General features: G+C 34.8%; 1 protein-coding gene across 1 annotated transcript; it reads left to right on the forward strand.

The window, feature by feature from the left end:
- The first annotated feature begins 1,222 nt into the window (after nt 1-1,222).
- Nucleotides 1,223-24,586, forward strand: LOC126966577 (exosome RNA helicase MTR4). The gene is made up of 18 exons (XM_050810712.1): nt 1,223-1,401; nt 1,503-1,637; nt 3,358-3,600; nt 4,283-4,457; nt 5,227-5,338; nt 6,268-6,470; nt 7,149-7,389; nt 9,166-9,356; nt 10,393-10,494; nt 12,151-12,324; nt 13,234-13,336; nt 15,395-15,567; nt 16,018-16,209; nt 18,311-18,552; nt 19,477-19,713; nt 21,413-21,575; nt 23,591-23,753; nt 24,403-24,586. The coding sequence occupies exons 1-18, from the start codon at nt 1,307-1,309 to the stop codon at nt 24,558-24,560; spliced, it is 3,102 nt and encodes a 1,033-aa protein (XP_050666669.1). The 5' UTR covers nt 1,223-1,306; the 3' UTR covers nt 24,561-24,586.
- The last annotated feature ends 240 nt before the right edge of the window (nt 24,587-24,826 follow it).

Raw genomic sequence — 24,826 nt, forward strand, 5'->3', positions numbered from 1 at the left:
GAGAGTCAGCATATAGTAAAAGAGTGTGTTAGAACGAGATAGACAGACGAGACAATTTCCGTACACGCTATCGGCCTGTAACGACCAGATGTTTGTTGTTAGCGAAAAAAATCTCGCTTTAGTGGAAATACTCCGCGGTAGTAGTAGATTGAGGAGAAGTAGTTGGAAATGGTTACGTGTACTTGGATGTAATTCATCCAAGAAAGAAAATCCTTAGAATTACACATTTCACACGTAAGTACGACTTCAAACATTTAGCTGTTAAATGCAATATTTTAGAATTTTTCGTAGTCCTTTACACAAATAGATGGGAAAAATAATAGAATAGAATCGATTGGAAAACTTTTTATTAGCAACAAAAAAATACATAACACTAAAATTTACAACAATTAAAAAGTTAATAAGTTAAAAACTAAATTTAATAAGGTAACAAATATTATAAAAAAAATATATGTGCACGCGTTATTCCCTTCTATAAGGAGCTGACTCAGTATATTATTCATGTTAGTGCAGACGACTCCAAATTACAGACATACAAAGAAAGCTTTGAAGTACCCCTAAAAACCTTCAACCTGCTGTGGCTTAAATATCGACGTCAGGAGAGTCGTGTGGTCCACCGGTTACTCCTATTTAATCTATCATTACTGAGCTGCGTATTGATGAGACTTATTGAAAAAAATATACTGTGAATTTAGTATGGAGACTGTTCAAGAGGTTCATTAATTTAGCCCAACAGCATGTTTCCTTATTTTTATATTCACACATTTTTATTTACTATCGATATTTCGTCGAAATAAGAAGAAATCATTTGAAAAGTTAATGGTATCTAGATAATAGATTTTAGATAATTATGTACGCTAAGAAAGTAGATAATTATTAGTTATTCATGCAAAAAAATAACAAAATGAAGAGACGATCTAGTCGTTCACAATGCACTGGACCCTGATAATTCAATCAGTAAATTGTCAATTGAGAAGAATATTTTGGTAAATATCATTGTTTTTGTTTAGTGCCTTGTTGGTGCATCTGTCCTTTTGGCACTTGACCTTTGAAGCTTTAACATAAAATGTCAATAAGGCTCAAAATAACCATACATAAAAGTCTTAGCTACTAGGTCATAAAATTAAAATAATCAATTTGAGTAAGTTGTCAGCTGTCTGCTATCAAGACTCAAAGATGGACAAACAGAACCAAAATAAAAATGTCAAGACTCAAGTGTCATGGCAGCATGTCACAGCTGACAGCCGTGTGTTATTATTATTTTCAATTTAAAATCATCCTAATATTATGAATTAAAACCTAAATAATGGATATATCTAATTTATTTGATTGCTTCGAAGAACCCACAACTAATGAATCTTCAGCACAGTTCCCTAAATGGGAAAATAAAGAAAAAGAATCGTAAGTAGTTCTAACCTATACGAATTTACAACGTTCTTGTTTTGTATTTGCATCTGAGTTACAAACTCATATTAAATACAATTTAAATGTTGCCGTTTTAGATTACAATCAATTAAAGATCCATCTTCTTCAAATAAACGACCTCATGAACAGGTAGAATATGCTGATACTGAAGTAAAACCAGAAGACAATAAAAAACAAAAAATTGAAGATTTAATATCAATAGCTGATCTAAAGTAAGTAAAATAATCAAGATTAATTTAAATTACCATCCACTATATTGTATTTTCAACTTGTATGCAGTAGTACAAGTTCCCAAGATCTTCACTATGGAAACTTTTTATTTATCTAAGTGAAGCAACATATTGTTTAGTTATGATGAGTTGAACAATGCACTCTCACCCCTCGTTAACACCAAGGTTTTATACATGAATTTGACAAGTTTCATACAAATTTCAAATACAATTTTTATTCAATGTCTTCAAAAATCATAAATATAAAACTTGTTCTAGACAAAATTTGAGTGAAACTTGTTGGACAAAATTGTTTGTGAACTGCTAGTTGTCTACATGTTAATGAAATCATGTTTTATACTTATTGTAGGCTTATAGCTAAACTTTTTTAAGACTTGTCAGTACAGAAGTTGATTAATATTTCTGCTCAATTGACTACTGGTATTGATAATGGAAAGTGAAGGCAGAACTTTGCTTTATGAGTATAGTATACTTGTACATCATACAAAATGAGGTGAATTTAATGTAACCACTCAAGTACAGGTCTCGATCATTATTGAGGAGACGACAGCAAGAAGCCTATTGTTCCTTAATTTAATCATTTAAGAATAGAAGACAGAAGTGGAATTAGAAATTATGTCAGAATGACACCAGTAAATTTGGAGAATTTGCTTCAAAAAGTTGCACCATACATTTCTAAGCAGAATACACATTATGAAGATGCCATCAGTCCCTCAATATTATTTTATACAAAAGAAGGACAAACGAGCATACGGGTCACCCGGTGATAAGTGATCACAGATGCACACATTCTCTTGCAACACCAGAGGAATCATGGGAGTGCTGCTGGCCCTTAGGGAAGGTGTACACACTTTTTTTGTGGGCTGTTTATTTGAGATTTCTAGCTATTGGTGATTCATATTTATCTTTATTGTATTTGCATCGGATATCAAAGGCAAAAAGTAGTCAATGCATTATGATGCTTGCTAAACAATTATAAAAGTATTGAAAGAGTATCTTTCTTTGTTTAGTTAAAGTTTGTTTCTTTGACCACTTCATTTATTTTCTTCTTTTAATTTTTCAAAAAAATGTGGTTTGCCTGGTAAATGTTTAAAACATTATACAATCATGGATAGAGTATAAAACTTGTTTTAAATATGTATTATGCATAACCTATAATAAAATGGACAATACTTGTTAAATACATGTATGCCTTATGCTGGTGTGAACACTTTCAATGTATCAGACTGGATCAAACATGTCTCAGACCTATATGTGAACCCAAATGTGTTTTAACTTGTATATGGACATGATTGCTACACAGTGGGTACGAAAATAATATGTTTCAGACAATTCCAATACATGAAACAAATAATTATGTTATGACAAGTTTTTGACTTGTTTCTTGGTGTAAATGAGGGGTTGAAGGTTGTATGTGGGCTTGTGACAAATCATCTCTTTAATAATGTTCCTTTCAGCAGCTCTAGAAATGTGCTGTTTCTTCTCTCTGAGAGTGTCATCTATTTCTGAATTGGTTACCATGGTCCATGGTACTGCTATGGTATATGGTACATGGCTACCATGGAAGGAAGGAATGAATTTAATGCCTTTTATGCTTATTACTTCAAAATATTGCAAAAGACTTGTATTTCCTTAGTGAATACAATAATTTGTCAAGTACACTTTACAACATTGTAACTGTTAGTTTGCTCATCTGTTTCAGCTTAGATTTAGCAAATTCTCGAATAGTGATTCACACACTTGATGCCGAGGAAGGGTGCACACATGAGGTTGCAATACCTCCAAACCAAGAGTATACAGCACTAAAACCCATTGCTTCCGAGCCAGCGAAAGAATACACTTTTATATTGGATCCATTTCAAAAAGAAGCTATTATGTGTATAGATAACTTACAATCAGTTCTTGTTTCTGCACATACTTCTGCGGGGAAAACTGTTGTTGCAGAGTAAGTTGATAATAATTGTTTTTGACAAAATAATATATAATATAGACATTCCTAGTAAAAAATTAATATCATTTGAGGTTTCTTAAGAAAGTATTATAAAAATTAAGTAATATTTTTGGTGATCAATTAGTTGCATCTCAACTCATCTGTCCATAAACAATATTACAATAATTTCCGGTGTTGGAACCTTTGAATTTTGGTGTCTTACATCATATAACTCCAGTATAATATTGACACACTTTTTACACAAATTATCTTGCCCCAAGTTAAGTATATATAGCCTGTGTTATGGGTTACAAGACAATGATATATTTAATACAATATACTTACTTAAACATACATAAATACTTATAAACATACATATTAGCATACATAAATACATTTAAACATCCATATTCATCATATAAATGCTTGCACCTACCGGGATTTGAACCAGTATATCCAATAGTTGTTCATTTGCAATAATTTTTGGTAGTTTGTTGCTGTAATTTATTTTTCATTCTTTTGGAATAATGTGTCTCGTTATATTTCTCATAATTTAACTCATTGAATAACTAAATATGTTTTCTACCTAAATATTTGTACAAAATAATGACACACTTTTGGCCCAGTTGTTTTGCATCAATGTGAACTTACTAAGTACTGTCTAAGTACATTTCTATAAAAAAAAATATTCTTTCAGATATGCTATTGCTCTTTCTCTGAAAAGTAAACAAAGAGTGATATATACAACACCTATCAAAGCTCTCTCAAATCAAAAGTACAGGGAGTTCTCAGAAGAATTTCAAGATGTTGGCTTAATTACTGGTGACGTTACTATCAATCCATCGGCTTCATGTCTCATTATGACTACAGAGGTAATTCCTTCCTCAACTTACTGTATTAAATCTCAACAAGACTTGTTAACCAAATGACTATTATTAACGGTTGGCTGAGGCTATTGATAATGTTGGTTCGTATATATGCTTTGACAACCGGAATACATTGAGAATTCTGTCTTAAAGGTTATTATAACATTAATGACATTATAAACTTGGACATTATTCTATAAAATAAATATTTTATGTCATATCATTTTAGCTTTTAAAAAGCCTCCAGACTTTCTCGTTCTTTTCAGGTCTGACACACAACTTTCTGAATAGGTGTTAGGTTTTTTTCAATCAGTGTTATAAAGATTTAAACTGCTTCAACACATAAAATATATTTGATGATAAATAATTTCAATTTTATACTTTCATATTTTCCTGAAGAAATTGTTAGTGTTGAAGGTCTCCAAGAAGGAATGAAAAATAAAGAACTACAAATAATAAATAAATGTAAACTAATTATTTATTAAAAGGCTCTAAATAATATTACATCTGAGACTGTGAGACACTGTAGTGCAGAGAGTGTAGAAAAGGTGGTCTGTCAAACATACTGACATGTCTTTGACATTTAGTTTTTTTTTTAATTGTGTTCTGTTTCATTGTCTATTTACAACAGAAATAGAGTTAGAGAAACAAATAGACACAAAGTCATCATATAAAGATCCTTATTCATAAATAGAAGAATTCAAATATAAAGATGGAAGTTCTTGTTTTACATAAGTGTGTATTGCAGGTAAAATATACTTATTTTTTTTTACAGATTCTAAGGAATATGTTGTATAGAGGATCTGAGATCATGAGAGAAGTGGGTTGGGTGGTGTTTGATGAAATACATTACATGAGAGACAAAGAAAGAGGGGTTGTCTGGGAAGGTGAGGTTGATGATGTTTTATTGGTCAGAGTATAACTTATTATTATTAGTACATAGCTATATACTAATTAGCATTAGTAGAAATGTGGCATTGCATCGTAATGGGTGGGGCATATTAATTGCCATAAGCTCATCTCATCCCTTATTGTCATAAAAAAAATAATTTAAACTAACTAAGGTGGCTCTATGTTATAGCATGCCAAGTGTATATGCCAAGGGATGCCATCAACACATCTATTTTGCTAAACCTTATGTTTTGAAAAAAAAATAGTGGTAAACAAAACTATTTCCTCTATAAATTGATATATGCATAGCTTATTTTTTTTATAAAACATAGTGTACTACATTGTAAAACTATTTCTAACACGGGCATAAAAATGGACAATAAGGCCATTAAATGAAATTTTCAGAATCTCAAAGATATTTTAACTGCCATTCATTTGTGCACGGCATTCATTCGTATTTTGTTTGATAAATCAAAGTGGAATTTTATTCCAATAATCTATGGGAGGTACCCATTGAATCGAGGGTATTCGCGGGCGACCGGCGGCGGTAAATTCTTCCTTTCCTTGGCGCAAATACAACACGATTTCATTCGCTTATAAGTTTCGCGCTAAAACGGTTTATTTTGATTGGCAGTTTGATAGCTGAGTGTGTGGACATATCTCGGTTAAGTTGAGGCTAATAAAGGATAACGAATAATTCATGCTGCGTTGTTTGACTAGTAATTACATCGATAGTATAGTTCACCACTCGCGAAGGTCGCTCACCTTTATCTTCAAGCTAGAAAGATACTCCCACCTTAATGGCCCACAACGCATCTAGTCCTCTGATATTGGGAATGTCTATGAGTGACACTCCCACTTTCCATCAGATGTGCGATTTTCTCGTTTGCACCTCTAGTATTAAAACTACTGCCTTTTGCTCCAGAGACCTTAATTCTTCTCCCGGACAACGTCCACTACGTGTTCTTGTCGGCCACGATCCCCAACGCGCGTCAGTTTGCCGAGTGGGTGTGTCGGTTGCACTCGCAGCCGTGCCACGTGGTCTACACGGAGTACCGACCCACCCCGCTGCAGCACTATGTCTTCCCCGCCGGCGGAGACGGCATACACCTGGTTGTGGATGAAAAGGTACTTTAAATATTATTGTGGACTCTACAGATTTAGCATACCTTGAAAATTTTAATATATAATAAACGCACTTAAATATTACCATAAATGATATCTCCTTATAAACGAAAAAATTAAAAAACAAAAATAAATCCAATCCGAATGCAGAGCCATTTATCGTATTAAAACTACATGAAAGAATGAGGCGATCTGAGTTATGTTTAAGTATACATATTATATAGATCAAGACCAAAACCTTCTAAATAAATAACCAAAGCCAAATGTGCTCTAACCCAAGCTAATAAATATACCAATAAACAAGAAAACTAGAGTGGAAGTGGGCAGGTCATACAGCGAGGCTAGAAGATAGGTGGACCAGCAGGGTTACAAAGTGGAAGGGTTCATACGCCAAACGAATCAGAGGTAGATCTTACACAAGATGGAAAGACGAAATAACAAAAATAGATGGCCCCTGCTGGCCACAAAAGTGCGAAAGACATAGATAAATGTAATTCTTTAGACGAGGCCTTCTCCTTTGCCTAGAGAGCAGTCTTGGACAAAATAATTCAAGTATTTGCTTTTTTTTCAAATAATATTGTGATACGCATTTAGTTAAAATCCACGTTATCACTGTAGTCACACATTTGCAGGAAATAAAAGGCTTTTTTTTATTTATACATAATATGAAATATATTTCAGGGTACTTTTAAAGATGAGAACTTTAACGCGGCTATGGCGGTTCTGAGTAACTCGGGTGATTCAAGTCAGAACGACAAGCGAGGTCGCCGCGGTGGACCCACAGGGTTCAGCCAGCCCAACATATTTAGTATAGTCAAAATGATCATGGAGAAAAACTTCGCGCCAGTCATCATATTCAGTTTCAGTAAGAAGCACTGTGAGCTGTATGCGATGCAAATGGCTAAGTTGGACTTTAACACAAGTAAGTTTGAATTTACTTTTAAATAATATGTACTTCGTAACAACATACCGACGAATTGAGAACCTCCTCCTTTTTTGAAGTCGGTTAATAAAGGGCTCCGACTGAGAAACCGGCCTTTTTTGACCTTAGTTTGATTATAGGATTGTGCTTTGTCTATTGATTATATATTTAAATCTTAATATATATATATTTCTTTTGTGCGTCTGTTGTAACTGAACTCCTCCTAAACGACGGGACCGATTTTAATGAAACTTTCTGTGTGTCTTCAGGTGGATTCGAAAATGGTTTAGATTCACAATTGAACTACCTCCTAAACGGCTGGACCGATTTTGATGATTTTTTTGTGTGTTCCAGTGAGTTTGAGATTGGTTTAGATTCTCAATTCCGTCCATATAATATAATTCTCCTGCTCATGTGTATGTTAGTGAACTCCTCCTAACGGCTGGACCGATTTTTCAAATTTAAGACGTGTGTACAGGACAACGTGTGTCAGGTCCACTAGTATCATATATTTTGTTATTTATTTCATATATATTCGGTCTTCAAGTACTTTCATACTTATTTATTTAAGTAAAATGTTTTGTTGTTCATTTATATCTGGTACCCTATTTAGGGTGTTAATTTTTAATAAAATAACGGGATTTTTCAATTGGGGTTTGAGTAAATAATATTTTCTACTCCGATTCTTTATAACGTTTGTCAAACAATGAACCTTTCGTCTTTTATACGAATTGCATATCTACATGTAGCCTAAACCACTAGGACTTTTAAAAACAAACTCTCTCCTTCTCCTACTCTCTACTCTACTCGAGACTCCTTCACGAGAGTTCGTGATCTAACTAGAACAGGCAGTAATTAAAATGTCCGGCTGTTAAAGAGTTAATGGGCACTATCAAAAACGAGCGGTTCTTTTACACACACATCAGAAATATGTTGCTACTTACTTAGTATTGGGGGTGTTTTGAACATTAATATAGTTGTCGGAAATGTATTTTTCCTCTCATTAATTACAATATATATATACACTCGAATTTGAAATTTCGCTACGAAAAAGCTACAATATTTTTATATTATGTCAAATAATATTTCAATATTATGTCAATAATTTAAAAAAAATAACACTGGGAACATTAAAAGCGTGTACTTACAGTATTTGCGTTTAGTGTACCTAATTATTATATCCATAAAGCCATTAGCTTTATAGGAGGTGGTGTTTCCTTGCCATCAGGTTTTTTATGATGAAAATACGGGACGAGACGAGCAGGACGTTCAGCTGATGGTAATTCATTCGCCCTGCCCATTACAATGCAGTGCCGCTCCGGATTCTTGAAAGCCCAAAAATTCTGAGCGGCACTACAATTGCGTTCGTCACCTTGAGACATAAGATGTTAAGTCTCATTTGCCCAGTAATTTCACAAGCTACGGCGCCCTTCAGACCGAAACACAGTAATGCTTACATACTATTGCTTCACGGCAGAAACAGGCGCTCTAATCCTAACCACCTATATCTGCACTCTTGGTTATCACTAATTCTTGAAGGCTTTGTTATAAATGTATATACACTTTTATAATGAAATCAGCGCCCTTCCGACTGAAAGACAGTAATGTTTACACATTACTGCTTCACGGCAGAAATCGTTCATCTAGCCGGCATCATGTGCCAAGGAGCCTCCCACTGGTTCATTCACAAGTCCGTTGTCCGTTGGCTAATCCCTACAATGTCTCGTTTATGAACCTATTATACTCATTCATATTAAAACCGCATTATTATTTCAGTTGAAGAAAAAAAGTTAGTTGATGAAGTGTTCAACAACGCAATGGATGTTCTATCGGAAGAGGACCGCAAGTTGCCGCAGGTTGAGAACGTGATACCGCTGCTGCGGCGCGGAATAGGCATCCATCACGGAGGTCTACTACCGATACTGAAGGAGACTATCGAGATACTTTTCGGCTTGGGACTCATTAAGGTAGAACTCTTAAATGATAATAATATTTAAAGCCTGTATTTCAGATAGGTATAATTACAGTTTAAAATATTTTTTTTGTATTAAAATCTCTCATTTTTGCGGAATCCTAATGGATTTCAGACAATATCGACAATCTCATCTGTTTGCCAGAATTTGGCAAAGGTCGCACGCCTCCAATCTTCTCCATTTCTGTTTCATGCTAATATTGGTAAAGTTTTTTTGCGCCACTTCCTCTCTGTCAGAGCGCTTTTTGGTTCTGAAGCTGTGGTTTTGATTTAACTGAAGCAAGACCTCTACCAAGTGCATCAAGCCCATGGCTTTGATCTCTTCCTCTTATCTCCCATATTGTCTTCTAAGCGAATCTATCTATAGACATAAAGACTAATTCTTTGTAATATCAAACAACAGCTAGGTATTAAATATGAATTTTTACAGTTTTGTCTGTTTGCTCCGCCTAATCTCCGAATTCGCTGTACCGATTGATGGGACTTTGGTCATAATAGAGTGTGTTGTTATATGACGTCACGGTATACGACGTCTGACTCGCTAGGAAGGCTTGCCAGAGATTTTTTTTTTAATTGGAAAACAAACATCTTAATTTATATACACATTGTAACACATAATTTATATTACACAAGCCAATAAAGTTTCCACTAAAATATATACATATTAGTAGTGAAAATAATACAAAATATTACGATTTGATATACAGTTAAACATAAGGCGAAAAAAGTACACAAAAATACAAATAAAATAAAATTTATCGGTTTGACATATTTTAAGGATGCTTAAGATATTCATTAATTTTTTTAGTAAAAGTTCGATAGCTGCTATGAAAAATGTCTAAATGAATATAATTATTGTTATAAGTGTTGCATGCTCTTATAACGTGGGTTCCAAGCAGTCGAAGCATATTCTAAAATATATGGTCTGACATAAGCATTATATAAAAGATTAAAAGTATGAATATTTTGAGATATGATGATGATGATATGAAAGTATGAGATGATTAATAACTGTATATTATCTGTTTCAGGCTCTGTTTGCGACGGAAACTTTCGCCATGGGTCTTAACATGCCAGCGAGGACTGTGGTTTTCACCAGCTGTCAGAAATTCGACGGAAGAGATTTCAGATTCGTGAGTAGATGTGCTTGTGGTCTTTGTATATCATTCTAATAACTTTACGTCCATAATGCTTTCGCATTCGCGTAATATATTTATAATATTTGCAAGCATCATCAAAAATACAGTTAAGGGGGATCTCCTTAACTCTATTTTTGATATAAGCGTTGATATCAAAATAAGATAGGCTGAAATAAGACAACCTGAGAGTTGAACAAAGCATACAAGACATTATGACGATACGTCACTCGAACGGTTAGCTCAGTTGGCAGAGCACTCGCACGGAATGCGACAGGTCGTGGGTTCGAGTCCCGTTTCGTTCATAATATTTTGTTTTCAAATTTTATTTTGTGTAAGATAGGCTTTTAAATAAAACACTTTTTAACGGATTAAAACGCGTGTAATTGTAACTTTGTTTTTATATTGTAACTTTTACGCAAAATCTTATTTAATAACATAGTTACAATTACACGCGTTTTAAAACTTTAAAGATGAGTTTATTTAAATGTATACCACTCGCGTTAATCAAGAAAATACTATAAGATAGGATATGCTAAGTATAACACCAATCAGAGTGAATGACGTCACGGATCAGTTATCAAGGCTCGGTTATAAAGTTTATTACTGAAATAAAGTGTTTTTTTTTTCGGGAATAGTAGATCTGTAGGTACCGACATTTAAGAAGAGGAATCCAATTTCTATCATCATGCTATTCTGTGCCCATCATTATTGTTGTCATATTTGACGAGGGATTAAGCGATCACCGCCATATACTCCCTCTACAGCCATAGGATCAGGCAACCTGCTAGTAAGTTTGACTTACTTCTGAATAAAACTGTGTTATAAATTGACCCTTTTTCTCTTTACTTTACAATTAACTAATGTTATACTCAAACGAGTTATTATTCAAAATATAATTACTCACTCATATACGGCGTACAACTTATATAATAATAGCTGACCCGACAGACGTTGTTCTGAAGATAAAAAAAAATCTGTTTTTTATACATAAAAAACAGATTTTTTTTAATAATAATGTCAATAATTTTTCATAACAACAAGAATAATGTATTTCGTAACATATGCTCCTTGTTCTTATAATGAAATTGTTTCACAGCAGAACTGTGAAACCGTGTGTCAATAAAAACTGTCACAGACAATATTTCCATACAAAACAAATATTGGGAATAAAAATAATTATGGGTCCCAAATCGAAATAAAAACTATCCTATCTCTCAAGTTGGACTAAACTGCACTCCATGAAGTAATCCCTATTAAAATACGTTCATTAGTTTAGGAGTCCATCGCGGACAAACAACGTGTCACGTAATTTATATATATTAAGATAAATCATAAAAAGTATTCAAAAATAAAATATATGATTCACCTAAATAAATGAATTTACCATAATATAATTTCGCAACAACCTGTAAGAAATCTAGCAGCCGCGCGCTCGTGTACGCACTAAAACCTCCTTCGTGTCGTCTTATGCGACCACGTAAGTGTGAATAAAATTGTTTCCTAAATATATAATTTGTCTTGTTGAAAGTTTAATAATTATAGATTTTATTTACGGTAAAGGTAAGATAGGTCTACCCGTGTGTTCAAAGTTATATTTCTAAAAGCCAAAATTTAATTGGTTAAAATAATCATAGAACCTTTTTTATGCAGATATCATCAGGAGAGTATATCCAGATGTCTGGAAGGGCCGGACGACGAGGGTTGGACGATAAAGGCATTGTTATACTGATGATTGACCAAAAGGTTACACCCACTATTGTTAAAGGAATGGTGCAAGGAAAGGCGGATCCGATCAATTCAGCTTTCCATCTAACTTACAATATGGTGAGTTTTATCTATCTATATATAGAGAAAAGTATATGGTGTGACACACCAACAGTTTTTAATAATTTATACCATATATAAGCCTGGACCACCAATATTTTTCTTATGGAACAGGAGGACAAACGAGTGTACCTTGTGTTAAGTGATCACCGCCGCCCACATTCTCTTGCAACACCAAAGAAGTCACAGGAGCGTTGCCAGCCTTTAAGAAACGTACTTACACGCTTTTTTTTAAGGTACCCATGTCGTATCGTCCCGGAAATACCGCAAAAGGACGTTCATTCCACAGCTTTGTAGTACGTGCAAGAAAACTCCTTGAAAACCGCACTGTGGAGGACCGCCACACATCCAAATGGTGCTGATGATAATAAGGGACGAGACGAGCAGGATGTACATCTGATGGTAATTGATACGCCCCGCCCATTACATTGTAGTGCGGATCAGAATGATTGAAAAACCCAATAATTCTGAGTGGTACTACTATTGCACTTGTCACCTTGGGACATAAGTTTATGTTAAGTCTTATTTGCCCAGTAATTTCACTAACTATATGTTGGCTCTTAATCCTTTTTCAGTAATATAAAATATATTAACAGTTTCCTTATAATCTGTAAATCTGTGTATGTATCATGTTTTTCTCTTATTTATATTCATTTTTCAGACTTATACATATAATCCATTATGCAACCAACACAGGCACTTTTAAATACTTTTTTTTTAATTTCTCTGATCGTGTGTTATTCATTGTACATTTTTTTTCTTTATTATTGTAAACACTGCTGTTCGTTCCATTAGGTAAACTGTGGTAGACTATAATTGGCTATGTTTTTGTATTTAACTATAAGTGATTATTTTGTATTAAGCTGTTGTCAACCCCAATAAAATAAAATAAAAATAAAATGTTTTCAGGTATTAAATCTGCTGCGTGTAGAGGAAATAAATCCCGAATATATGTTAGAAAGAAGTTTCTTCCAATTTCAAAATCAAGCAGCCATTCCTGAGTTAATTGAAAGTAAGATATCACATTACTTATTCACTATTATAAGTATAGTTTTGAAAGTTGCTTGTTGTAACTTTAAGTGGCGCCTGAACAGTTTTCAGTACAATATCCTTTTAAATATAACATATCACAAAGAGATTATATTAGGTTATAGGGGAAACACATGTTGGTTCAAGTAAGGACAGATATTGTTATACATGTTATTTACATTATTAAAAGAATTTTTTTCCAATTGCCTCTGAGATAGTCATGCGTGCTTTTTGCTCCAATTGGAAGATCTTTGCTCCAGTTGCTTTTGAGATTGTCATACTTGCTTTTTAACACTGTGAAAGGAACTTTGTTCCTATTGTATTTGAGATTTTCATACTTACTTTTCTGCACTGTGAATTGTGAAAGAATCTTTGTTCCAGTTGCCTTAGAGATTGTCATGCTTGCTTTTCAACACCATGAAAGGAACTTTGTTCCTATTGTATTTGAGATTGTAATACTTACTTTTCTGCACTGTGAATTGTGAAAGAATCTTTGTTCCATTTGCCTTAGAGATTGTCATACTTGCTTTTTAACACCATGAAAGGAACTTTGTTCCTATTGTATTTGTGATTGTAATACTTAATTTTCTGCACTGTGAATTGTGAAAGAATCTTTGTTCCAGTTGCCTTAGAGATTGTCATACTTGCTTTTTAACACCATGAAAGGAACTTTGTTCCTATTGTATTTGAGATTGTCATATTTACTTTTCTGCACTGTGAATTGTGAAAGAATCTTTGTTCCAGTTGCCTTAGAGATTGTCATGCTTGCTTTTTAACACCACGAAAGGAACTTTGTTCCAATTGTATTTGAGATTGTCATACTTACTTTTCTGCACTGTGAATTGTGAAAGAATCTTTGTTCCAGTTGCCTTAGAGATTGTCATGCTTGCTTTTTAACACCATGAAAGGAACTTTGTTCCTATTGTATTTGAGATTGTCATACTTACTTTTCTGCACTGTGAATTGTGAAAGAATCTTTGCTCCAGTTGCCTTTGAGATTGTCATGCTTGCTTTTTAACACTGTGAAAGGAACTTTGTTTCTATTGTATTTGAGATTGTCATACTTACTTTTCAACACCGTGAAAGAAACTTTGTTCCAATTGTCTTTGAGATTGTCATACTTTTCTGCACTATGAATTATGAAAGAATCTTTGTTCCAGTTGCCTTTGAGAATGTCATACTTATATTTCTGCACTGTGAATTGTGAAAGAATCTTTGGTCCAGTTGCGTTTGAGATTGTTATATTTGCTTTTTAGCACTGTGAAAGGAACTTTGTTCCAACTGTCATTGAGATTATCATACTTACTTTTCTGAACTGTGAATTATGAAAAAATATTTTTTGAAGTAGTTGATGAATTGATTTGACATTTTCCTTGTGATAAAAATTTCAGCTCCTGATGGATTATTTTGAAATGTTGCATATTTAGTTTTTTTTAAGGTTCACATTTTCGTAGATACTTCGCCACTACATCTCACACAGTTCTAGCTTACAAATTTTAAAAACCTATATATTTACATAAAAATACATATAAATATTCAAAAACCGATATTATTTTCAAACTTATATGACGAGGAAAGAACCTCTGTATTGTTTTTAAAAGGTGTGACGTCATTACTGTTGACATCACAATTGCTATCTTGCTGAAGATCACTCATTGGTTCTTCAAAAGAAAACTACACGAGTAAGTATTTTATTACTTTCGTTTATTCAACGGGCAGCGTTACGACGTCCCAGAGAGGTCCGTACCGTACGACTGCCCGAGCACGACTGACTCAAGTGACGACCGTGCGGCTGTGCTAATCCACGTGTTTTGAAATGCGGCCGTATTTATGAGGCTCGGTGCACGTGCACGTGTTTTCAATTCGTGTTGTAGTATTTGCGCCGATATATATAAAATATACATATAAAATGCCACAAGATGGCGCTGGAAATCAATAGTATTATAGCTTTCATGCTAATTATGGCATTTAGATTATTAAATATTTTCGTATGAAAACAGATTAATCCATATATTATTTATGCAAGTATGAAAAATTTCAGAGGTTAAAGCGAAACATGAGGAATACTCGGCTCTCTCAATAGAGGACAATGACTCCATAGCGACGTATTGCCTCATCCATGACGAGCTGGAAATGCTTGGCATACAGTTCAGATCCTTCATCACCAAGCCTGAGTATCTGAAACCATTCCTGCAGCCCGGGAGACTAGTAAAGGTAATAATTTGCCTTATAATGTCAATATTAGCGGTTGATGTTACTGTGATGAATATTGCAATACATAAAACGCAGTAAATAACTATTTGTGATTGATACAAATCACTTGGACATTAACACTATTATTTTTCATTTTCATTTCACTGAGCTACACTATACTCTAAGGGCAAGGTTCCCTCAGTAAACATGATATATATAAATATTGTGCATATAGCTAGTCAGTATCATTTTCAGATAAATATACATTAAGACAAGCAAAAAATAAATTTGGATACATGCGTCACTCGACCGGTTGGCTCAGTTGGTAAGAACCCGGTTGCGGGTTCGAGTCCCGCATCATTCATAAATTTAATATTAGTACTCTGCTTTATAATTACTATGTGTCCAATAATTAATCTAAAAAAATCTTGTTTATTACTGATCAACTTCATGTCAAAACCCTTTACTTAGGTTAAAACAGAAAAATATGAGTATGACTGGGGTGTAATAGTAAACTTTAAGCACAAAACTGGCAAAGGAAAGAAGGGCAAGGATGAAAACCCCCTGACTGCTGATACAGTCATAATGGTGGACATATTGCTGCATGTAAAGAAGCCTGGCAAAGATGACTACGAGACCAATATACCTTGTCCACCCGGTGAGGTAAATACTGCATGAGTTATATCTCTACTCTCTAAGATGTTATGTTCTTGATTTCATGTTATAAGTCTTTTATTATGTATAATAATGATATTAATATAAAAAAAATTACATGAAAAGTTTAATTATGTTTCCTTAGACATTCGAAGTCCTTTATGGGAGAGAGTGCATCGCCTTTTCTGTACATAGCCCCCTAGATGTCGATACTTTTGTGGGACTAACTCAAAGAGGAATAAGCAAGTACCGCCATATTTGTCTCATTATTCGAATTATAAAGGTTTAATGTTATTACACCAGTAAGATATAATAAAAAATAGTATTATTGTATTAATCGACATTTTATCACGGTCGTTCATTATAGAGATCAACACATACACTTTTCACGTAACAGATTAAAAATAAAAATAAAAACCAAAATTGTAACATTCTACTTTGTACTCAAAGTTTTAACGTATTTCCAAAAAATAATTTTATGTAATTTAGCGACCATGCGTTCGGTTTGAAAAACGACTCAACAATGAGAACAAATATGGCGGCTTGCTTTTTGCTCTTCGTGTTAGTTCCAGATATTAAGACGGGGGGCGCTGACGGCGAAGTCACGTAAGGGAAAAGAAGGGAAATCTAGCGGCTATGTACAGAAAAGGCGATGCACTCTATCTCTTAAGGGACTTCAATCGGAACACATAATATGAACTTCGTAACTTATAATCTTTGTTACCGAATAAGACCTATAAAAATATGACTTTATTAACCTTACTTACATACTTTCATGTTGTGACTCTCTTTATACCTATGGGCTTAAAGAATATTATCACATAACTAAGGAAAGTGTGAGCTCTCTTCAGGCTGAGTTTACTAGCCTTACATCAAAATCTGGATCATGTTTCAAAACAATATGAGATTTCACAGAAAGAGATAGCCGATCACATCACGGCTATGGATAGATTAATTGAATTAAGTAACTATAATGCAGAGCGTTTTGACTCAATTTCTAAAATGTATAGTAATTGTAATTGTCACTTTTCCACAGGCCCTTCAGGCAAAGAAAATAATAGTAAAGCAATTGCTCAATCTGTCAGGGCTCCACTACTCCTGGTATTAAAAATCAACTCTCACAAACAATTTCTTCACACAAGAAACATATTAAGATTTATAGCGATGACCTGGGAAGAAATATGGGGTTGATTTTGCATAAAATTAGTAACGGGCAGTTAGTATCAAATATTTGCATGCCAGGGGCAAGTATCTAATATTTATAAAAGACAGATAGCTAAATCGCTGTCTTGTGTTATCGGTATGGGGCAGTGCGGCCGATATTAATACTATCTTTGTGCTGCAGAAGAGGGCTATTCGCGCGATTTATAACCTAGGTCCTAAAGAATCATTAAGAGAAAAATTTAAAGAAATAAACATTTTGACTGTTGCTTCTCAATACATTTTTGATAATGTAATGTATGTTCATAGGCACATAAGTGAATTTGCTAGAAACTGTCATAATGTTAACACCAGGAACAGACATAAACTTATAATGCCTATTACTCGGCTAAGTCGTACTATATGTAGTTGCCTTTTGAGATGACTTACCTGAATCTATTCCGCGCTACTGATATTATTTTTACTACTTCGTCATATCGTTAGACTTGTAGAAACATTAGTGCGAACGCGAGAGATCGCGGGTTCGAGTCCTGCATCGTTCATAAATTTTGTTATTAAATTTAATTTGTGTAATTGATCGGAGAAGTGAGGGTTATCTAGTATATAAAATTCTCGTGCCACGGTGTTAAACTTTGAACTCCTCCGAAACGGCCGATTCTCATGAAATTTTGAGTACATATTGGGTAGGTCTCAGAATCGGACAACATCTATTTTTCATCCCCCTAAATGTTAAGGGTGGTCCACACGAATTATATTTTTTTATTTTTTTTTGAATTTTTTTTTATTATGAGTCAGCATTAAAAAATACATACAACTTCAAATTTTCACCCATTTACGATCAACAGTTACTTTCGTATCGAGATTTTAATATCGGCAATACAACGTTTGCTGGGTCAGCTAGTCACTTTGTAAAATTACAAATTGTTTAACTGAAGTTTATTGTTTTCAGACAGGAGATGTTGAAGTTGTACCCATAGTTCACACTCTGATACATCAAATAAGTTCACTCAGGGTGTACTATCCAAAAGACTTGCGGCCATCGGACAGCCGGAAGTCTGTGCTCAAAACTATCAACGAAGTGAAGAAACGTTTCCCTGAAGGACCGCCACTACTGAATCCAATAACAGATATGAAAATTAACGATCGGGTGTTTAAGGACTGCGTTGATAAAATTAAGATTTTTGAAGAAAGGTTCGTGTTATAATTTCTTTATAAGAAGAAGTGATACGCCATTATAATGCAGAGCACGATTAATTAAATACCAAAAATTCTGTGCGGAATCGTAATTACGCTCATCACTTTAAGATTGCTCTATAATTTCACTATATATACATATATATGTTTATATATAGTCAGTATATATATACTGAATAGTTTCTATATTCTCTCAGTAAGAGACGGGACGTTATCGCGATCTCACTACACTCACCCTGATGAAAGACTTCCGAATGGTCCGAAACTAGTACACACACCGATAAATCTTGAGTCGTATTAATAAATAAGTCGATTTTAATATCTTAACCTAAGGCATAGGTTCTCAACGTGGGCAATAACGCCCCCTTGTGGGCGTTTGAGACTTTCTGGGGAGGGGGCAGCCGAAGACCCAGAGAAAATTAGGGGTCATTGAGATGGCGCAGATGGGGCGTGGGTAAATTAAAAAATATAGTCTAAAAAGGCAAAAAAATACACGCTAATCACGTACTAAAGTAAAATAAAAATGAATATCGTTTAATTTTTGTTATTGCAGTTATTGTAATCATTTTTATCACGTGTGCACGTATTTTGGTAGGACGAGCAATGGATTAAAATCATCATTACTAAAAACTATAAAATAAAAAGTACTGTAATACGACTATAATATAATATCTTACGTTTAAATATAGTCGTGGCAATAGCTGTTTTAAATTCGCAACAGATGGTAAGTAAAATTAAGATGGGGGGGGAAGAAGAAAACATATTCTCTAGAAAAAAACATATTCTCAAAGTGGGTGGTGAGCAAAATAAGGTTGAGAAACTATGACCTAAAGTGATATGTTAAACACTAGACTGATGCACTAAAAAGTTATTAATAATTGGACATTTTTCAATATTTAATGTAGTATTCTATATTTGTAGATTATACGCCCACCCGCTACATAAAGACAAAAACCGCGCCGCGCTAAAGGCGGCCTACGACCAGAAACAAAAGGTTTACGAAGAACTGCAGGAGGCCAAGCGTGAGTTGGAGAAGGCCAAGAGCATACTGCAGATGGACGAGCTGAAGAAACGGAAGAGAGTCCTGAGGAGGATGGGATACTGTACAATGGCGGATGTGATCGAGCTGAAGGGACGCATCGCCTGCGAGCTCAGCAGGTGCCTGTTTTTTTGTATTATGTAAAAGAAAGACAAACGACCGTACGGGTCACCTGGTGTTAAAGTGATCACCGCCGCCCACATTCTCTTGCAACACCAAAGAAATGACAGGAGTATTGCCGGCCTTGAAGGAAGTTGTACGCGTTTTTTCAGAAGGTACCCACATCATATTATACTGGAAACACGGCACAAGGAAGCTGATTCCACAGCTTTTTAGTATGTGGATGAAAGTTCCACACATCCAGATGTTGAGGTTGCTGAAATTCGGTGGCAGAAATCAGATGAAACAGCTCTTCGGAGCACTTCCCGTGATAAATCCGACATTTCTATGCAATACCAGGAGGTGATCGAGTCGTACACAGAGCACTGGGTCCCCGACAATTTGAGCAGCTTAAATAGTTCGAGCTGATTATATTCACGTGTTGTAGGACCCCAACTGATATATATATTATAAATATCTTTGACTTTGTTTTTGCATAGTCACCGAAACCCTGGGTATCCCATACTTCAAAGTAAAAATTAAAATTGATGACGCCTTGATAATTTTAACTCATACCAAGTACTTACGGTGATATGGTGCTGCAATCAATGCATTAAAAAATTCAATATTTTTTTTAAATAAAATATAACCTATATTTTATAAAAAGAATACTAAAATACTATTAAAAAAAAAACGAAAACCCTTTCAAACTTCCAACCGTGATCCTTATTTGTATTGTATATCCTTATGGGCGTCATCATTTATCATCAAGTGACCTTCTAATAATTCTTTTTCTGAGGCCACTTTTCTCTTCTCGGCTCTTGTCTTAATAATAAAGCGTTTTTTACTTTACTTAAATTTACATGTAGCGATTATTTATTAGTGTGTATATCAGTTATTTATTTATATGGTAACAAGAATCCCTCATGGGTAAATGTCACCTCCAACCACTTCCATCTTTTGCGTGGTCTTCCCACACTTCTCTAACCACAGGTCCTCTCCCAGAAGTGGTAAGTAAATCTCTTGTCTGTGATGCGTGAAACGTGGCTCGCCCATTGCCATTTTAGTGGATATCGGTATTATTTTACGAGAACCATAATCTTATGATAATCCTGAAACTAATCCGTCCACACACACTCTCATAATATAACCAAACCAGCGACGCACTACGATCTTTTTTACTTATGTAGGTACATAAAGTTTCACAACAGGTATCGATTGCGTTTGAAGGAACAAATAGCTGTTCTTCAAAGGTCAATATGTTTTTCAAAAGTAAATTGACATCTTGACTTTGCTCTGTTTTTCTCCGGGGCATAAAATAATAGCGAAGTCCCAGGCCCATGGGTGTCGTTAGAGGCAACTTAGGGCATTTACCAGTGGGAGGCTTCTTTGCACATGATGCCGGCTAGATTATGGGTACCACTACGGCGCCATTTTCTGCCGTCTAGCAGTAATAGTAGTAACCGGCGACGTAGTAGTGAAATTACTGGGCAAATGAGACTTAACATCTTGTCTCAAGGTGACGAACGCAATTGTAGGGCAGCTCAGACTTTTAGTTTTTCAAGAATCCTGGCACTGCATTGTAATCGGCAGAGCGTATTAATTACCATAAGTTGAACGTCCTGATCGTTTCGCCCCATAAGGCCATAAAAATGCCATTAAAAAAATTTACATGTGACGTCACCGCGTCACTGGATTATAAATGTGTGTAATGTTCAGCGCGGACGAACTGTTGCTGACTGAGTTGATATTCAACGGTGTATTCAACTCGTTGACGGCGGCGCAGAGTGCTTCGCTGGTGAGCTGCTTCGTGTGCGACGAGAACTCCACGCAGGCCTCCGCCACGGGGGAGGAACTGCGCGGAGTGCTGCGGCAGCTGCAGGTAGTAATAGGCCAGTTTCATATATCAAAATTAAATTATGAAAGTTTGTTATTTAGAGAGTTTTACCTTAAGTAATACGGATTCAATACTAAGTTGATAAAAAAATTTAGAATTTTTTATATTTTCAAATTTAAAATCATAGTTTAATTATCTGTATGTCACGTGACCGAAAACGCCGACCACCATTTTGTGACGTCACTATAGCAGAAACAATGTATTTTTAGCAACACACCAACGATACGGACTATGAAAGGTCATTTTTATATTTATAAAATTCAATATGTTATTACGACGTCACGATCATGGCGTCTCCCTTTTTGGTGCGACTATTGACAGCTTAAAGTGGAATAATAAATTCTAGTTGGTTATTGAATCTTTACAATCATTTTTTAATATATTTTAAAAATTCGAAGAATATCCTATTATTGTAACACGCACCCACGTGTTCTATTTCTAGCTAATATGTACTTAGTTACAAACGAGCGTTCGGGTCACCTGGTGTTAAGTGATCACCGTCGCCCACATTCTCTTGCAACACCAGAGGAATCACAGGAGCGTTGCCGGCCTTTAAGGAAGATGTACGCGGTTTTGCTTGAAAGTACCCATGTCGTATCGTACGATACTAATAATAATAAAAATACCATTTATTCCAGGCCATAGCCCATATAATGTTAGTAAAATATTATTCTAGGGTTAGTAACACATTAAATACATTTATTTGAACACTTTAATTTTAACAGCCTATTTCTATTCATTATATTTTCAAAATTATTCACTATATTTAAGACAATATTTGAACTATTACTAATGCGGTCTTATTATTATCTTATTAATTCTTTCTGACTTATTAATAAACACAATGAAAAGTTTCTACCAAGTTTAAAATTACTTCTCCCTACCATTGAATTCTGTAGTGACAAAGGTAAGATAGACATACGGCCTCACAAACAAACTTGGTATAAAGTTTTATCGTTTTTTATTGGTTTATTAGGACGTATAACGTTTCCCGCGTTTATTTGCAAGGCTGTTTGACGTTTGTAATACTTCAGAGTTATCATTGTATTGACAGTGTTGGCAGCGATATTGTCAATCTTTTGCATATTCTCGGTTTATTAGTAGGTATAAATTTATAGCAAGTTTATTTGTAAAGCTGTTAAAGTTTTAAATTTGGAATAACTTTACTTCGCCTCTATTAAGACAAGTTAGTAAGTCTTTTATTGGTCGATGTATATGCTTTTACACTATGATCCCAGATAATGTACAAAACAAATGGGAAAGGTTACTATAGCAAAAACGATTTTCTTAATGATACCACAGACTGGAAATGAAGCGAACACCCTCAGGCTCATTAATTATAAATGTTTATTATACGAAATTACATTGTCATCCATATTTTTTATAAAAAAGCCGTTCTTCTCAGGTCTCGGCAGTCTATTTTAAATGGGTGGTAGTTTTTGACGTTCAATAAGTGATTTTGAATCCTATTTTGAATAAAAATATTTGAATTTGAAATAAATAACAATAGTCTGTGTCGTTAATTCTTCAGTATCATCTGTCGTCATTTGACAGTTACTGACCTCTATTATTTATCACTGGACTGGCAGCTGTCAAAGTGCTTTTGAGCCTGTGTGATATTTGCCAATTTGGCGCTGATGGCCCTATAGCGAGAGTCTGCGGTACTAAAACTAGTAATGACAACCAAACATTATTGTATTTACTTTAATTTAAATTTTATTTACAAAAAAAAAAATATGTACTTTATTACGTTGATTCCTGAAATATAAATAACACAAAAATCGACCGAAATTAATTCAAAATGCAATAATACTTCTACTATACGGTTTCTCTCGCAGCCATTTGTATTATACGTCAAAATTAGTTCTCTGGACGCTCGCGAGTGGCGCTTCAAATAGGCACAAAAAATTTGTTGTCAAACATATGGAACAGCCTGTCCAGTGGTATTTATACAGGTCATTGTGAAGAGTGGATAACAATATTGTCATTCTGGTTGTCAGGAGTACGCGAGGCGCATCGCCAAGGTGTCGATAGAGTGCAGCATGCAGCTGGATGAAGACGAGTACGTGGGCAAGTTCAAATGCACGCTCATGGATGTGGTGCACGCGTGGGCCAACGGCGCCAACTTCCTGCAGATCTGCAAGATGACCGACGTCTTTGAAGGTGCGCACCTGGCCACATTTACTAGCTTTTTTTTGCGCCCTGCTCATTACAAGTCAACCTGTATAGCCGAGTGGTTAGCGATCCTACCTACTAGGCTAGAGGTCCCGGGTTCGAATCCCGGTAGGTGCAAGCATTTATATGATGAATATAGATGTTTGTTTCCGAGTCATGGATGTTTAAATGTATTTATGTATGTTTATATGAATATATGTATGTTTAAGTAAGTATATTGTATTAAATATATCGTTGTCTTGTAACCCATAACACAGCCTAAATATGCTTAACTTGGGGCAAGATAATTTGTGTAAAAAGTGTCATTATTATTATTATTATTATTATTATTATTATTATTATTATTATTATTATTATTATTACAATGCAGTGCCGCTCAGGATTCTTGAAATACCCCAAAAATTCTGAGCAGCACTACAACTGCGCTGGTCACCTTGAGACATAAGATGTTAAGTCTCATTTGCCCAGTAATTTCACTAGCTACGGCGCCCTTCAGACCGAAACACAGTAATAATGCTTACACATTACTGCTTCACGGCGGAAATCTCCCACTGGTAAAGCTATTTTTATCTTACTATCAATTTACTTATAGTTCTTCGCCTGTACTAGCCTCAAACCATCCCGTTTGTTCTTTCAGGCTCAATAATTCGGTGTATGCGTCGACTGGAGGAGGTTCTGCGGCAGCTGTGTCAGGCTGCCAAAAACATCGGTAATACGGACCTCGAGGTGAAGTTCAGTGAGGCCATTAGGATATTGAAGCGAGACATCGTTTTCGCAGCCAGTCTGTATATGTAGGCTATATTATAACTATTTTAACCTAATGTTTGTTTTATTATAATGACTTCTTAAAAGTTTGCCAACCCCAAACTACAGTAATGTTATTGATATCGTTAATATCTAGGGACTGAAGATGTTATATTCAAATCGTCCAATAAAACAATCTAGAATCGGGTTAAGGCGTGACACATAGATTTTCGTTTTGCGTCAGATGCATTGTTTGACAAGTGCGGCTTATGGCTGTAACTCTGTCTTGTAATTTATTAGTCTAAGGGAGATTCATA

This window comes from Leptidea sinapis, chromosome 10 (genome assembly GCF_905404315.1).
Source record: "Leptidea sinapis chromosome 10, ilLepSina1.1, whole genome shotgun sequence".
In the NCBI taxonomy this organism is placed as follows: Eukaryota; Metazoa; Arthropoda; class Insecta; order Lepidoptera; family Pieridae; genus Leptidea; species Leptidea sinapis.